Consider the following 17,971-nt stretch of genomic DNA (forward strand, 5'->3'; position numbering starts at 1 on the left):
CTGGGGCATCAAATTACTGTAAAAAAAAATTCCGTTATTGTTTTCTTTGCCAGATATTACATTAAGGGGATTTTTGGCTCACAGATAGAATGTGAATCCTGATACACAAGATCACATTATATCTACAGGGCAATACACTTTTGATCAGTCTAAATGGGAATAATTAAAGGTGGGACAATACATTAAAACGTCACAGGATGTATAGTTGACGGTAAGAGAGAAATTCAGTTTCAATACGATGTTTTTTGTGTGTGGTTTCATGCTTAGTTTCTTGGACATTAGGACCTTATTCCATAAGAAGACCAGGAACCTTTTGGTGGACAGATGTTGACATTGCACTTATCAGGAAACAGAAAACGGGACTTTGAATAACACCTTAAAATGAGGAAGTCTGTGCTATCATGGCAATCATCAGATGCTTTTAAACTCATCAAACAAGTTGTAGTTACATGAATGGAGCACTTCCTTGTCTTTTGTATTTCACCTTGTCTGCACACACTGTTGAAGGTCAACAATCAATGTAGTGTAATCTTTTTGTGACACCTATGCCTGTTTTAATATTGTAATAAAACAAATACATTTATTTGATTGTTTAATTCTGACCATCACAAGCCCCCACTAAGGAAGGTTAAGCTAAAGGTTATACCCTGGTGAGGGGGAAGGAACAGGGAAGATGGAGTTAGGGTGGGAAATTAGAAGGAGTGATTGCCATTAAGCTAATTTGGTTGTACTGAAATTATAATGTGATGCTACTATTGTGCATATTGTGTTGTACTGAGCCATTCACTTCCTTGACTAATCACTACATCAGTGTTGACCTACACAAGCGTGGGTTTGAATAGCTGTTTATTGCATCTGCAGCTTCTCCTCTCCCATTTGGGTTGAGGATGCCATTATGTCTTGGTTACATAGGCCCTGTTCTTGTTTCTGATGCATTTTGGGGTTTTTTGTTTAGTTTCTGTTTCCCAGTGTTTGCATGAAACTCAATATGCTAATAATACATTTCATAACCACTTCCTCTCTTGTGAGCAGAGTGAGACATTTCCTGTCACTGTCTGTACATTTAGAAAGGAGGAAGAAGTCACAAACCCACTGTAGACATAAAAAAAATATCTGTCTATAAAATCAGAGTTTACTGAGCCCTTCTAAGCTTCATCCTTAGGCATTTATTGTTGAACTATGGAATATAGAAAGAAATATTGATGATAGAGTTAGGATCTTAACTTGTTTATTTAAAACACTTTTTTATGTTAAAGGTCCTATATCATGAAAATCAACTTTTTGGAGCTTTGAACCTTGTTACAATGTTAATTCCTTATCAAAAACACCCCCAAAGTATTATTGGCTTCCTTCCTGCATCTCTGAGAAATCCTCAATAATCTCTGAGCTGCTTCTCTGCCCTCTTCTGAACTAGTGATGTCACTAGCATTATGAACCGCCCCCTCCAGGAAGTGCCTGCTGCTGATACCGCGCCTCCATGGTGAACACTGCAGTGTAGCACCCAGGGAGCAAACATCATATCACCTATGACTTGATCTGACGTGTTTGTGACCCAATGCAACGCAACGGTTGAGGTGATACAGCCCGTTGGTCAGAAATTGACTTTATAGAGGCTAAAACTCTGGAAAACAGGAGAGTTTGGGAAAAATAAACCTCAAATACTATGATTTTGGGGTTCTTTGAACAAATGGAGATGGGTGAAAAATGCATGATATGGGGCCTTTAATGCTAATAATCTATATCTGTAGCCACATTTTGCTAAGTAAACCGTCATTACCATTGTGATCCAGAACAATCCGTGTATCATTCGTTCATTCGTTTTTCATTATGTAACAAAAACATGAAAAATTAAAAAAACCCTCATTATTTGATATTTGTTTCCAAAACCAAAATGAAAAAAAACGGAAAACGCCTTGTTTTTCAAATTCAAGCTCTTTTGCTTCGGTACGAAAAACGGAAAACGAACACCTTTATTAATTACCGATTTGCCAAAGTATGTGACCTGGAAGTGAAGCGTTACACATTCCGAGATATCTTTAGCTCTGCAACACTTAGGAGTCTCTAAATCCTCCGAAATGTCCGTGAGGAGGTTCTGTGTCCAACACCAGCTAAAGCGAAAAGGACAGTTGGAAGCAGCGATCTTGTCATGCTGAACTGCCTTTAGCATAGCCGTTAGCGTCGGATGAGAGTACACTTCCGAAGGTGTTCGTTTTCCGTTTTTCATTTTCTGTATCGGAGCAAAGGAGCTTGAATTTGAAAAACAGGGCGTTTTACATTTTTTCATTTTGGTTTTGGAAGCAAATACATAACATAATGAAAAACAAATGAACGAATTACAAAACTATAGTTTTCAATGTATTGATGTAACAGATAATGTATATTCTTAGAGCGACATGACCTCAAAGTGTGCTGAATGTTGGCAGAGAAGTTTGTTGAGCTGTGGGACATTTATGAGGGATGGGCACCAATGGTGAGGTGTGCTGCGTGAGTTTGTCATCTGCAGTAAAAGTAAGAAGCAGCTAGATGATACTTATGATTGATGTAGGAGTAAATGTTAGGATGCAATGTAGGATCTTTAACCATCAAAAACCACCACTGTTGCAAAGGGCTGAAATGTGATTTAATGTCATTGTTTGTGTTTCAGGACAGTCAATCAAAATGTTCATTCGAGGTCGACCCATAACAATGTACATCCCATCTAACATTCAGAACTATGAGGACCTGAGGATGGAGCCCCCTTCTCAAAGGCTGGAGCTGGACTGGGTGTATCCTTCTATACTAAAATGCTAGTCTATTTCAGTTTATGAGGCTGTAATTTGGCCGTGCTATTACCTTGACCCTTTTGTACCAGCTATGGCTACAGAGGACGAGACTGCCGAGCCAACCTGTACTTTCTGCCGTCAGGCGAGGCAGTTTACTTCATCGCCTGCGTCGTCGTTCTTTATCACATTAACAACCGCACACAAAGGCACTATCGCAAACACACAGACTGTGTCCGCTGGTCAGTTCCACACAGGACTTAAGCTTTTATCTACATAAGCTACAGATTAACACACTAATATGTCTAGTAAAAAGATGTGAAACAAGATCCATCCATTGAGGATGCTCAGTTGGTAAAATGGGTCTTTCTCTAACAACAGTGTTAGAATGTCAAATTCTGCTGTGTTTGAACTTTGCGTTATGTTGTTGAACATTTTGATTTAGGGCTTATTAATAGGTATACAACTTGTTACTGTATATCAATATATGCATATATTCTATGTTTATTTATTTGGATGGTACAATATAGATTATACAGTCATGCCCAAGCATTTATTGCCCGAATTAACTTGCAGTGGCCATTGCTAGTTGTTCCTTTAAGCATCTAGTCAACATACAGTATAATCACAATAGATCAACAGAAAGGTAACAAAAATAAATTTGACCAGGCCGCTAATGCTTTTGGATGCTACAGATTGATTGACCTTCATGCTAACTAATGTGGTTTAGTACAAACAGCATCCAAACAGTTGAAGAGTTGGCAGTTGTAACTCAGCAACTTGAGCTAAGTGATGGCGTACGTAAGGGATGACATTTCTGCATTTACTGGAGTGACAGGAGCATTCTTAAGAATTATTAAAAGCTCCTCAAGAAGTGGCGGCACTGCTAACAGAGTCCACATTGCTTAATGATATCTTTATGTAGCGTTCTGTGGTTGGATAGATTGTTCTGGCTTGTTTGGTTCTACTGTACATGTGCACTGAAATGTTCAAATCAGCATGTTGTTATATTACTCATGATTAGAGAACATATTCTTCACACTGAGGAGTCTGTTGTCATAAAGCCAAACACGAGGGGCGTCAGTAACTCAGGAGAGTAGCACATCAGCAAAAATACTGTACTAAGCCTGTATCATTTAACATCTGTGTGTGTGTTTGTGTGCGTGTGTTTGTGTGCGTGTGTGTGTTTGTGTGCGTGTGTTTGTGTGTGCGTGCGTGTGTTTGTGTTTGTTTGTGTGCGTGTGTTTGTGTGTGTGTTTGTGTGCGTGTGTTTGTGTGTATTTGTGTGTGTGTTTGTGTGCGTGTGTTTGTGTGCGTGTGTGTGTTTGTGTGTGTGTGTTTGTGTGCGTGTGTTTGTGTGTGCGTGCGTGTGTTTGTGTTTGTGTGTGTGTTTGTGTGTATTTGTGTGTGTGTTTGTGTGTGTGTGTGTGTGTGTTTCTGTTTGTGTTTGTGTGTGTTTGTGTGTGCGTGTGTGTGTGGCACTGTTGGTGTCAGTTACAATCACAAATGATCAATTATGTCTTCAATTATCCATGTTCAATTACAGCTCCATTATGAGTACGTTGACCGGCATCTTCTCCAATTATTTTTTTTCCCCTGAAAGTCAATTACGATTACGTTCTCAATTACTAAAGCTCAATTACAGTTTATCACAATAACTGAGTCTTTAATAAATAACCCCATAAAACGTAGCCTTCCCCTTGTGTTAGCTTTCTGTTAGCTTCTCTTATGATAACGGGACAGTTTTGACCCATGTCTTAAATCAGCTGTAAAATACACTAAAAATATCATTTATCATCTAATTTGTTTCTCATCTTTTGGTTACCTTGTTAGGCTACTGATCAATGAAAATATTGGTTTTAATATTTTTGGTTTGGGTGTCTGACCCCTTTTATGTCAGTATCCCCCCAGATTTTAAAATAGTAAAATGATCCTGAAGAGAACTAATAGGTAAACTTGATATGAAACATATTTTGATCATTGTTAACTACGTATGTGTAAGCCATAGAACTGTAACATGATTCCCCAGTTGTGCATTTAATTAAGTTGTGAATGACAGTTTTTGTAGAATTTTACTGCTTAATACCATTACAAAGTCAATTATCTGAACTCAATTACAATTAAATCATGAATGCAACAGCAACAGATTCTTGCAATCAATTACGACTACAATTATATTTATGCCATCATTTTAATTAATTACTAACTACAAAATTCTAATTATATTTGACCCCAACCCTGGTGTGTGGCACACAGTACAGTATATGTGTCCTGTCCACCACTGGGAGTGTTAGTCTAACTAACTCGTGTGTTTGTCTTATATCTCGTGCACTATTTCTACATGAATCAGTTCATGGAAAAATGAAAGCAAACTTTTTTTCTTAAGACATTAAAAGCATGGATGAGTTTTGTATTGTATTTGCCTTTGTGTTCCTCAGTCTCACCCTCCATCCTGACAAAGTGCGGGTGGCGTCAGGTCAAACAGCAGGAGTGGATAAAGATGGCAAGGTGACTTCAGGACTTTTGAAAACTTTGCATGTCATAGATTAAAATAACAGCGTGTGTATGTGTCTGTGTGCACGTGTGTAGGCTCTGCAGGCTTGTGTTCATATCTGGGACTCAACCACCTTGGTCACCCTGCAGCAAATCGGCCTGGGAACGTTTCAGAGGGGAGTGGGATCTGTGGCTTTCTCCTGTGCTGTGAGTCTGCGTAAATAAGAAGTGAAATAACTGCCAAGAATGGAGTCAGTGAGCAGCCACTCTGCAGCACCTGCTAAGCATTCAGCAGTCAAAAACAGTGATTCTGATTAGCTGACTTTCATCTTATTGTCCAGGGTTTCTAACTAGCAACTTCAGACAAGTGATTCACAATCAGGGGTACCTGAGAGTATTGCAGCTGATGCTACTCTAGGATAACATTTCTTGAACCATTTTGGGGAAAGTTTAAAGATAGTGTGTGTGAACTGGACCATTTTTACACAAACAAGCCAAAATATAATTCAGGACTGACTAAGGCTGCTTTCACACCGAGATAGCCTTGGATTCAGGCTGAATGGGCGGAGAACATCTGATAATTTGATCACCTTGATTTGGCTCGGTTTGTGTTCACAGTACACTTTTTGTTCCGCTCCAAACAGCCTCTGATGCAGTTGCATGAGTTACTCACTTGAGGTGCTGTTAACAGAGTAGAGTGGCCTCTGTGCAGACAAACAGAAGTAAGAAGACGACGAAGACTGCCTGTTCTTTCACAGCATTCAACAAATTGCCGATTCTCTGGTGGTTTTGATGTTTTGTTTTGTGCCATAGCTGGTTTCCCTGCCCACCCTCAATGCTGTGCCCTACATCATCTTCAACACTTCCTGTGTTTGGGCCAAACTGAGAGCGTTTGTGTTCACAGCACAGCTGACTCACTTTAGAGTTAGACTGGAAGTACTTTGATTCTATCCAAAGCAATTGCTCTAGAATTCACCTGCCGGATCTGCGCTAGACTTAATTTGCATGTTTACACCAGCCCAAACGCCGTGTGATTTCCAGGAAAACAAATCCTAGAGCAATTTAAACACTCTAGGATTTTGCCGATGCAAACGCACCCTCTGAAAACTGTTCAAACACAAATCTAATATGTCATTAAACACAGATAGATAGATAGATAGATAGATAGATAGATAGATAGATAGATAGATAGATAGATAGATAGCAAAACTTTATTATACCCATTTCTAGTCTAAAGTCTAAATAAAATCTCCTGTGTAGCTGCAGTATATTGTTACTTTTATGATGCTTTGCAGAGACTTCACACACGTAAAGTCACCTTTGTGTCGGTTGTGTGTATTTTCAGGATTCTGGTACATTCTTGTGTGTCATCGATGACTCAAATGAACACATGCTGTCTGTATGGGATTGTAATAAGGGGACCAAACATGCAGAGGTCAAGGTAAGGAAAACCCATACATGACAAGGTTCTGCATTTAAAGGCTTTCAGGATGAGATGTTTTGCTTTTTGTAGCCTGATTTATCCTATTACATTATGAGACTGTGTGGCCTGACTCTAACACAGCAGACAAGGAAGACCACATAGCAAGGTACCCCATTTACTGGAAACAGAAAGTTACTGACACACATTCCTACAAGCAAGTTAGAGAGGCCAGTTTACTTAAACACATGTTTTTGGACAAAGTAGGGTACTGGTGCCGTGAGCATTGGTGTGGGGTAGTGGCGCCCAGTTGGAGGTGCTTGGGTATGCTTGCTTGTTGGTCTAGTAGTTGGTGGGGTAGCCCTGTTTGGGCAGTTGTTAGTGCCCTCTCTTGTTGGGGGGGAAGTGGGGGTGCCCCCACCCCTGCCGATGGTGTTGTGTTGTGGGGTCGTGCGGGCACTGGTGTCTCCATTGCGGTGTCGCTCCTAATGAAGATGGGGCGGCAGCAATCCCCCCCCAGACCTTGGCTGGCCACTGCGAGTGGGCCCCTGTGCAAACTACCCATGGACCCAAGATAGTCACCGGCAGACCGCCGCGACCCTGAAAAAAAGAGTAAGTGGCCCAGAACATGAATATAGATAGACTATACAGTCGTCCCTCGTTTATCGTGTGGGTTACGTTCTAAAAATAACCCGCAGTAGTAATCTGCAAAGTAGTCAGCTTTATTTTTTACAATTATTATACATATTTTAAGGCTGTAAAACCCCTCACCACACACTTTCTCTTGTTTAAACACTCTCAAAGTTCAAACCGTAGATGTTCAAACATAAACCTGTTTTCAAACATACATCACTTCATAGTCACACTGTTAGTGATCGGACATTGATGGCGAACACAATCAGAGTCTTTGTTGACGATGACATCAGGCCGTAAACACGGACACCGGTCTGTTCACCCATTCAACCATGGAGTAGAAGCTGTGTGTGACCACCTGGAGCTGTATGATGCGGCCTTTATAACCGGAACCGGACTAGGAAGGATTTGACGTAGAGCAGAATCAGCGAGGAGGTGGTAGTAGCAGGTAAAAGTTCTCTCTGTAGCACTGAGTTAGGATAGCATTAGCCACTAATCACGGGCGACCGTGGCTCAGGTGGTAGAGGGTCGTCTTCTGATCGAGAGGTTGGGGGTTCGATCTCAGTACCTGACTATGTGTCGAAGTGTCCTTGGGCAAGACACTGAACCCTAAGTTGCTCCCAGTGGTCAACTAGCGAATTGCATGGCAGTCCTGTCCCACTGGTGTGTGAATGTGAGAGTGATTGGGTGAATGAGCTGATATGTAAAGCGCTTTGAGACTGCTTCAATGTGGTGATAAATCAAGTCCATTTACCATCCATTTAATCACACCGCCTTATTTCACTGGTGGTTTATGTTTATGAGAGGAGAAAAAGGAGTTCAGCTCCTTGCTTCATCAGGCAGTGAAACTCACCAAGTTGGGCGTGTTGCTGGTGGGTGAACGCAGCATTAGCCAATCAGAACGCAGAACACAGTGCGTGTTCATACGCTGTACCTACAGTTAGAATAGCTCCATTAGTTCTACTGAGGACCACCACCACCTTCCTTTCTGCCTCTCCCAACAGGAACACTGAACCACACCCCTGAATAATTGAACTGAATAAAGTCAGTTCAATCCTGAGTGCAAAGATACCACCTTGAATAATTAAAAAATTGGCCCTGTAGTGCACCTTGCAGATCCTTCCAGAAAGACTGTCTAAGCAGAGAGACTGTTTATTGTCTATACGTTTTGGGACTCTAGCTGAGCTTGAAGAGATGGTGGTTGGGGTTTCTTCCCTGCTATGTTTTACTGGGCTTTTATCCCAAAACTGCTTCACTTCCTGACGGCAATTTTGCCACAGCTGTCTTGGCAACAGTGTAAATATTTTGTAAGGGGACTTTGTCACTCTGTGTGGGTTTTCTCTGAAGCGGTTGCAGGAACGTGTGGAGTGTTATCATCCCAGGTACAGAATTTATCGGGCTTGATTGTATGGTTTATGACACACACAACATCAATGAATCTTTTACCTTGGAAGGGCATCCAAGTTCTGGACACACACACACTGTACAAATATACAGTTTAATCCAATAGGGACAAGATGATTATACCCCCTCTGTTTTTTCTGCAATAAATCAGTCCATATGCCACTTTACTGCACGGCCATGAATGCAGCATTTGTATAAGTGATGCTTCTGTACTTCTATTTGTACTGGACATACAGCTAGGATTGGCTGTGTGCCTGAAGCAGTTCCATACGGGGAGGCCAAAAGCAGAGACATGGTATAAGAAAACTCAGTTCCTTTATGGATAGCCAGAGGTTCGGCACACAGAAGTCAAAAAATCCCAGGCAGAGGTTTCCTGGGGAACCGGCGAGTTCATAACCCTGAAAACAATGCAGAGTCCGACAACACGCTCAAAACTATGCACACTGGGAATCATGACAATCTTGCCGAAAAGACTGGGTTAAGTACTGGTGAGAGGAGCAGAGGCACAGTTGAAACTGATGAGGTTCTTTTTATAATGTTTTCAAGGTTCAAAACATTTAATCTGGATCAAAATTATCTGGATTTGGGAATCCCATTTTTTGCTACCGAGAATCAGGTAATCCATTTTACTTTTATGCAGGTTTTTCAAAGCAACATTGGATTGGATCAACCTGATGCAGATTCTCAACTCAACTCAACTTTATTTATAAAGCGCAAATTACAACAGTCATCTCAGAGCACTTAACGAAATATACTGAAGTCCGTAGTAAGAAAGAAAGAACCCAACAAGATCCACATGAACAAGCATTTAGCAACAGTGGGAAGAAAAAACTCCCTATTTTTTTATAGGGAGAAATCTCCAGCAGAACCTGGTTCAGAGGTGGAAGCCATCCGCTTTGACTGGTTGGGGTTAGTGGACAGACAGGCAAACAGAACAGGATAGAAGGATAGACATTGGAGTGTTCCAGACTAGTTGAGCCGCGAACTATCGATCACACGACACAGTTTTCAAGATTACCAAATCCGGATTAGCAGGGCTCTAAATGGGACAGTGTGGGCTACAGCTGTGTAAAGAACAACAGGTAGAAGAGCCAACATGGGGTCACTGTAAGTGTTTTCTATTTTGAGACAACACACAAAAATAACAAACATCCACTTCCAATTATAATTTATTTTATGACCCCTCATCTGAGCCACAACAAATAAAAAACAAATATACTTTAACAAATACATTGTGGATATTTTGAAATCGTCTTAGATAAAAAGGTTAAATGTCCAATAGTTATAAAGATGTTCAGAGTTCTTCCTCATCTGAGGAGGAGAGACCATTTCACTTAGGTTTGCTGCAGTTTGGTCAGTTTGATTTATCTGTACTTCTGCTCTTCCAGTGGGAGTGGAACCACAGGGAGCATGCAACATAATACTTGCATGTATTGTCCTGCACAACATCACTATTAGGCGTGTGGTGGCAAAATTGATTAATTATGTATACTCATATATTTGCTTTTTGATCTCATTCAACTTAATACCCCAATTTGTAACTTTCCACGCCTGTCTGATGTCTTTTCCTCTTCCTGCAAAGTCAGTGGGCCCATACTCCCATGATACAGCTTCTCTAAAGGAATGTCAGTTGGCCTCAGTTTAATCTCGAAGGCCAGAGCACGTCCAAACCCACCCCAGACATCACACACACACACACACACACATCATATACACAGGAACATTTGGGCCCTTCTTCCCATCTATCCTCTGGCCAGAGGAGACCACTTCTTTGTCTATCCCACTTTGTACCTTTTTATTTAGTTTAGATTAAATCATTTTTTATTACTTCATCATCTCTCCTGTCTGGTCTTCATCATTTATCACCACAGAGTGTGTTTTCAAGTCAAAGACGAGGTAACGCAATGTCTACGTTATTTACTTCATCACTGTAGCAGTTAAACCGTCAAGTGCATAATATATATAAAAGTATATACACTAAATTATATAAATGTAATATTTGACCAAATTTAAAATTTTACTACATTTTGATCCTGAAATCCACCTTGAAATCCTACCCCCTGTTGGGATCAGGATACTGTAATTCTGCTTTTTTAGATCAAAGTTATCCAAATCCTCCTGAAACGTTTTGAACAACCCCAACTGAAGGTTTGATCCAGATTAAAACTAGAATTGGATTCCGGGATCTAATTTGATTTCTGAATCCTTATTTCTCTTTTGAACTACCCATTTTCAAGATCTGATCCAATCCGATAACCAAAATCTGACCAGATTACCTTTAGAGCAACTGACCCCTTGTGTGCATGTCTCTGCCTAAAATGTCAGAAAGTAGAATGAGTAAATAATGTGTTTCAGAGACTAAGAGCGTGGTGGCAGAATGGAGAACAGAGGAGGTGGCACAGAGTTTGCTCAAACTTCTGAAAGTCTAGAGACATCATGACTGATTCTTTACTATGTGTTACTATGGTCATGTGGGGCTGCTTGTAAACCTTTGCACTAACCAAGCCCACCATGTTTATATGTTGGTAAATTGAGGATTCATGCATGCTCTAATATAACGTCATGATTCTGTGGCACGTTCTATTAACCTTATTCCTGGCACCTGTATTTCCTGCTTATTGGTTCAACCTTCTGTGGAATTAAAATAGAAACATAGAAAATATGTTTTAAGTCAAGCACGAGTCAAGTGTAGCGTGCACAGATCACCCCATTGTCCACTTTTAACCCACCTCGCCAAATTAAGGCTATACAGATCAATTCATTTACAGATCAGTTCAACACCAGGCCACCAATTTCAATATTGTGCATTCACCTTGAATATGTTCAGATGGAATTTGTGCCAGTAAACGTTTCTCTGTTTTAAAGGTATTAATCTGAGTCCATCTGTCTGTTAGAGCACCAACGAGGCTGTGTTTGCTGTGGAGTTTAACCCCAGTGACAGCACCAACATCATCACCTGTGGAAGATCCCACGTCTACTTCTGGACTCTCAGCAGAGGACAGTTCACCAAGAAACAAGGCATCTTTGGAGTAAGACAAACCCTTCATTCAGACTTTATTCCCGCTGTGGCCTATACTGCTTTTCATTGATTTACAAAGTCAGGTGTGCGTCTTTCTCGGATGGATGGATGGATGGATGGATGGATGGATGCTGATTGTGATTTGTAAGATTTGAAGCTTATGTTGCATGAAGTCACAGTGTTATTTACTTCTTTTTGTTTTTAGAAATACAAGAAGCCAAAGTTTATCCAGTGCTTTGTGTTCAGCCTGACGGGAGACGTTCTGACCGGGGACTCTGAAGGAAACATCCTGACATGGGGAAAATCAGCAGCTGATGTTAAGACTTTGGGAAAAGGTGCCAAAGGTAACTTAAGCATTTCAGATGATGTACATTTATCTCCTTTCATTTACCTTAAAGCAGACATAGGCAACTGGTGGCCCTCAGTCAAATTTGTTGTGGCCCTCAAAGCAAATCCCCCAAAATTGTAATTTAAGAAGTTGGAAGGAATATGAACATAATACACAAAATAACTCCCAAAACACAGAAATTGGCTGCAAAATGCGCAAAATATACTAAATGACCCATAAAACTCAAAAAATGGCAACAAAGACAGACACAACAACCACTTAAACGAACAAAATGACTGCAAAAACACACAAAACAACTAAACGTTACAGAATAGCTTCGAAGACACACAAATTGTTAACAAAATTACACAAAATGACAGGAAAATACAGAAAACAACTGCAAAAATACAGTAAGTGACCCCATAAACACACAAATCAACAACAAAAATGCTGAAAATGACAGAAGAATACACAAAATTAAAACAAGAACACAGAAAAATAGCAAAAAACACATAATGACCCCTAAAACACACCAAATGATTAAAAACAGAGAAAACATCAAAACCACAAAGACAAAAAAGACAAAGCCCTTTTTCCCCGTGTTAATCCTCTGATCGGCCATTACTCTAAATGCTGACATGAATGTTGATAATGTGGCCCTCGGATCAGATACAATCACATTCTTGTGGCCCTCGCTGTGATATAGTTGTTCATTCTTGCCTTAAAGGGCAGCTTTAGTGAATTTTAATTGCAAGCTATATCAAAGATATTACTAGATGTTTATTTCAGTAACTTCCTTCAAAGCTTCTTGTTTTTTAGTGATTGTGCACATACAGTTGTGCTCATAAGTTTACATACCCTGGCAGAATTTAGGATTTTTGGCCATTTTTCAGAGAATATGAAAGATAACACGCAATCTTATTTGGATGATTTTGAGGTCAGGAGACTGAGATGGCCACTCCAGAACCTTTACTTTATTCTGCTGTAACCAATGACAGGTCGACTTGGCCATGTGTTTTGGATCGTTGTCATTTTGGAACGTCTAAGTGCGTCACGGACTGAGTTTACCTTCGTCACGAGATTGTCTTACAATCTCAGTATGTGACTGCGACGTACTGAGATGTACCTGTGCTGGAATTGCCATGCGCAATGTCATACAGAGATTGCTGTTGATGATCAGTCAACCATCGATTAAAAAAATTCATGATCAGATTGCTAATTTATATGAATACAACAGCTTACTATTGTAAAGTTACATTAGGTTAACTGTTATTTCTTGCAAAGTATATTATTATCATGTTTTTTTGGAAAATAAGCTATTCCTATTCGTATTGAGATTGCTGCATGAGACACTATTACTTTACTGAAGTTGTTGAGTGAGATTGTCATTCACTCAGCATGGTGGAAGTAGCAAAAATCACAGCGGAACTAGCATAAATTCATTTTCCGGTAGTGCGCATGCTCATGATCGATCTCAGTACGAGGTAAACTCAGTCTGTGAATGGACATTTTCCTCCTGTATTTTCTGATAACATGCTGCATTCATCTTGCCATCAATTTTGTCCAAGTGTCCTGTGCATTTGTATCTCACACATCCCCACAACATCAGCGACCCACCTCTGTGTTTCACTGTAGGAATGGTGTACCTATCATCATAGGCCGTGTTGACTCCTCTCCAAACATAAAGTTTATGGTTGTGGCTAAAAAGTTCATCTTTGGTCTCATCACTCCACATGACTTTGTTCCAGAAGTTTTGAGGCTTGTCTCTGTGCTGTTTGGCGTATTGTAAGCGGGATGCTTTGTTGCATTTGCGTAGTATTGGCTTTCTTCTGGTGACTCGACCATGCAGCCCATTTTTCTTCAAGTGCCTCCTTATTGTGCATCTTTAAACAGCCACACCACTTATTTTTTACTACTTATTTGTGGGGTTTTTTTTTGCATCCCGAACAATTTCCCAGGCTGAAATTTTTTGTTGGTCTACCTGACCGTGGTTTGGTTTCAACAGAATCCCTCATTTTCCCATTCTTAATTAGAGATTGAACACTGCTGATTGGCATTCTCATTTCCTTGGATATCTTTTTATATCCCTTTCTTGTTTTAGACAGTTCATGTACCTTTTCCAGCAGATCCTTTGACAATTATTTTGCTTCCCCATGACTCAGAATCCAGAAGTGTTAGTGCAGCACTGAATGAAAGATTCAAGGGTCATTCAGGAGCCCAGAAACATACTGACCTTTTATACACACACAAACTGATTACAAGCAAACAGATCATAGGTGAGGGTGGTTACCATTAGTAGCCATTCAAACCCATTTGTGTCAACTTGTGTGCGTGTTATCAGGCCAAAATCACCAGGGTATGTAAACTTTTGATCGTTGTTATTTGGGTAGTTTCTGTTGTCATTATGATTTAGAAGGAGTAAACACAGTTGTTTGACAATAAATGGCTTCACCCAACCTCTAACAGGAGGCTGCAGTGATGGCAGCGTGCATGCGAACAAACAACACGTGCACTACAGAGTTCTAGTATAACAATTACAAATCAAACATATTGTAAATCAAGCAGCAGTAATTACCTTTCAAGCAGAAAAGTTGCTAATTCCATCTTCTACTCCTTCAGACCATACACTGTAAAAAAGACGGCGCTCCAAGCACTACCTGGCTATGAGCATTGCTGTGTTTTGGCTACGGCAGAAGGGGCGGGGGCTGTGAGCAACAGCTGTTAGACAGTCCATCAAACATAATCCTGGCTCTGATTGGTTCTTTTTGCTCGGTCGCGGTGCATTCTGGCAATCTGCTAAAGGCTGCAGGAGCAGCAGGGGGGACTCAATGAACCTGTTGTTTTCACACAAACTACTAGTTTGATGTAAAGCTGTCCTTACATAGTGACAGCTTTAGCAATAATGACAAAAAATCACTTTTATAAAAGTTACGGACTGCACCTTTAAATATGCATATACCTTTGAATTGGATTTGGATACTTCTCATGAATGGGTCTTGGTGTACAGAATTTCTCCCCCATGTCATGTTTTATTAGCATGTGTGTTTCTGTAAAGATTACAACCAAACATGATAACAAACACTTTGTTTACTTGTTTTCCCAGAGACTTTGCAAATAATGCGACAAACCAAAGCTCATGAAGGCAGCGTGTTCACCCTGTGCACCCTGCAGGGTAGTGCGCTGCTCAGCGGAGGAGGAAAGGATCGTAAAATTATCCGATGGAGTGCAGACCTGGCGCCAGAGAGAGAGTGTGAGGTGAACCTATGCGCACGAGTGTGTTCTGCTGTTATATCTGATCAGGAAAAAAATGATTTGTTTATTGATGAAATATTTTATACAGATTCCTGAAAAATTTGGGGCAGTCCGTACCATTGCAGATGTGGATGATGAGGAACTCTTAGTTGGTACAACCCGAAATGCCATTCTCAGAGGAACCTTCTCAGATGGCTTTGTGGCCATAGTCCAGGTGTGTATGTCAGTGTGTGCGTGCGTGTGTGCATGAGTGAGGGAAGATAGATTCTAATCCCTCAATATCACTTTATAAGGTATAGACCCTTCACTATTTTTACTTGGTTGGCCTAAAAGCTTCTAAATTAATAATAGCAGATCTTTAATAAACACCTCATTATGCCCTATGTTAATTTTATTGTCTTTTAAAGATAGGCTTTATAGAGACTGTGGGCTGCCGACTTGAATTGCTGCAAAGCCTTGTGAGTTGATGATGTCACATTGGCGAACTGCCTGTAGAAACTCCATTCACACATTCACATATCAATCTTGCGTGAAAACGGGTGCAAATCTGAGTGCACATTTGGTCGTACAACAGGACCAACGTGTGATTTATGAAACATTCATATTTGACCAATCCCAGTGTACAAATGATTGGGTGTTGATAAATGCGGCAGCTGAATTCGATCGTCATTAACTTGTTACGCCCTCCTGTTTCGGAGGCCCCGCCCACTGAGGTAAAATGAGAAAATAAACTTTTCCAAGATGAAAATTGACCTCCTCACATCTGAGGTGGAGTAAAACGAAGATGTGCTTTTTGAACATGTGAATACTGGAATTAAAGAAGTGCATTTGATCGCTCTGTGGAAGAGGATCAGCTCCCGAGCAGGTGACGTCTGCCCCCCTGTGTGCGCTGCGAGCAACTTCACAACAGAGATCCTGGAGAGACACACGGATATGACGTTTATATCAGTCTCAGTCTGCATGATTGAGGCAATAAATATCACATTACACGGAATTAATGATTGAAATGCTGAAAAAAGCCTGAAAATGACTAAATGTTGTTCCTTGCCTGTGTTTATTATGCCGTATTCAGCCTATTTTTCCTATAATTCATCACATTACTGATTACTGCTGCACATTTGTAAATGTTTAAGGAACTATTTACATTTAAAAGCTTGAATGAGGTCTTATTTCCTCCGTACATCCCTCAGTGATGCGCCGTTCGGAGGACGTAGGACCTCATCCTCCAAGACAGATCATAGCAGCTTGTCCCGTGTACGTGTGTGCGCAATGGGTGAACCTTTGCACTACTGCATGCACGGTAGCAGAGTTTACCAGTTATACGTTATTCTGTGAGGTGTGAGTGGTATCAGTAATAAAATTAATTTTATTTTGTTTTAATAATCAGTTTTGAATGTTCTGAATTTGTCTGCTTATGCTTAAATGACAACTGATGTTTGTTTAATTAATACTTTATTTTCAGTCTCAGTCAGCCTGCGTGAATTTGGTCGAACACACATTGTACGCACGTATTTAAATGTACGAACGGTTGATAAATGAGGGCCAATGTGCTTACTGTGTTTGTGGGAAATCATCTTGCAGATTGTTTTTTGATGTTTTATCATCGCTGAGGAAATAATTTAGGATGGTTTTAGTGGGTTTTTGTCAGTACCATAATTTCCGGACTATGAGGCACTACTTTTTTCCCACGCTGATATCCGGAGTTACTGAGAAATCTGTTTCTGATTCTTTTGAAATGCGAAAAAATACCTAACTAATCTTTTACTATGGTCTACTGCCGGTGGTCATTCATATACATTAATGTATATAAGTCCCTCCTTCGTACTATAGACCTCTATACAAATGGAAACGACCGGCGAGTGCGCCCAGCCAATAGGCTTTGACTTAGTGTTTTTGAGACTGTCAATCAAAGTGAATGCAGAACTGTGCACAGAAACAAAGCAATGCGTCACAACAGCAAACAGGTAAATATGATTTTGGCTCTTTCCTGACCCATAGACCTATATCAATGCGACCCGATGCAACCTTGTTATGTTCCGCGATGCGCGTGCAGAAAAGTAGAGGCGTGGCTTCTGGTAGATTGCAGAGGCAGGGGAGGAAGTGGAGTTGTTGAGGGCGGGACCTTGAAACGTCCTCTTAGAAACTCCAGATAGCAGCTTTAAACAGCATGTACAACAACCGATGAAAATGAGCAGAATAACAAATTGTGCTCAAGTATTGTATTTGCATTGCTTGAATTAAACATTGTAACTGTAACTGCATGAATTTGTTTAAGTTTTGCCATTCCTGTCCAAGATTTGCCATTACTTCCTCCAATTTGCCATTTCTGATTTTTTTGGGGCATTTTCCATGGATTTAACTATTAAAGAAGCAATAACCTCTATTAAGTTGCCAGTCTGCATGGGCTATCACATCAAAACATGAACTAGAGACATATACCTGTCGCAAGTTAAAAATATCAAAGGGAATTAGTCACCCCAGGTGGTACTGATATCCCAAATTTGGGGTCTGGGCTATCTTTAGCAGGATAACAAATTCAAAACATCACACATGTGACACAAGGTTACCTGAGGTGGGAAGGGTCATTCATATCTGCAAACCTTTAGGAACTGTATGATGTTATTTTGCCAACATGATTGGATGATATCCTCGTTGAATGAGTG

The 17,971-nt window shown here is 40.4% G+C and overlaps 1 protein-coding gene across 2 annotated transcripts in view; it reads left to right on the forward strand.

The window, feature by feature from the left end:
• eml3 (EMAP like 3) overlaps nucleotides 1–17,971 on the forward strand; it is a 59,431-nt gene that overhangs the window by 33,135 nt on the left and 8,325 nt on the right. For both annotated transcript variants that reach the window (XM_028474409.1, XM_028474408.1), the window contains exons 8-16: nucleotides 2,645–2,765; nucleotides 2,852–3,001; nucleotides 5,198–5,267; nucleotides 5,349–5,459; nucleotides 6,598–6,693; nucleotides 11,604–11,738; nucleotides 11,934–12,072; nucleotides 15,160–15,311; nucleotides 15,397–15,522. In XM_028474409.1, the coding sequence (XP_028330210.1) occupies nucleotides 2,645–2,765; nucleotides 2,852–3,001; nucleotides 5,198–5,267; nucleotides 5,349–5,459; nucleotides 6,598–6,693; nucleotides 11,604–11,738; nucleotides 11,934–12,072; nucleotides 15,160–15,311; nucleotides 15,397–15,522 (1,100 nt within the window). The remainder of the gene's footprint in view (nucleotides 1–2,644; nucleotides 2,766–2,851; nucleotides 3,002–5,197; nucleotides 5,268–5,348; nucleotides 5,460–6,597; nucleotides 6,694–11,603; nucleotides 11,739–11,933; nucleotides 12,073–15,159; nucleotides 15,312–15,396; nucleotides 15,523–17,971) is intronic.

Source organism: Gouania willdenowi, chromosome 18 (assembly GCF_900634775.1).
Source record: "Gouania willdenowi chromosome 18, fGouWil2.1, whole genome shotgun sequence".
Taxonomy (NCBI): Eukaryota; Metazoa; Chordata; class Actinopteri; order Blenniiformes; family Gobiesocidae; genus Gouania; species Gouania willdenowi.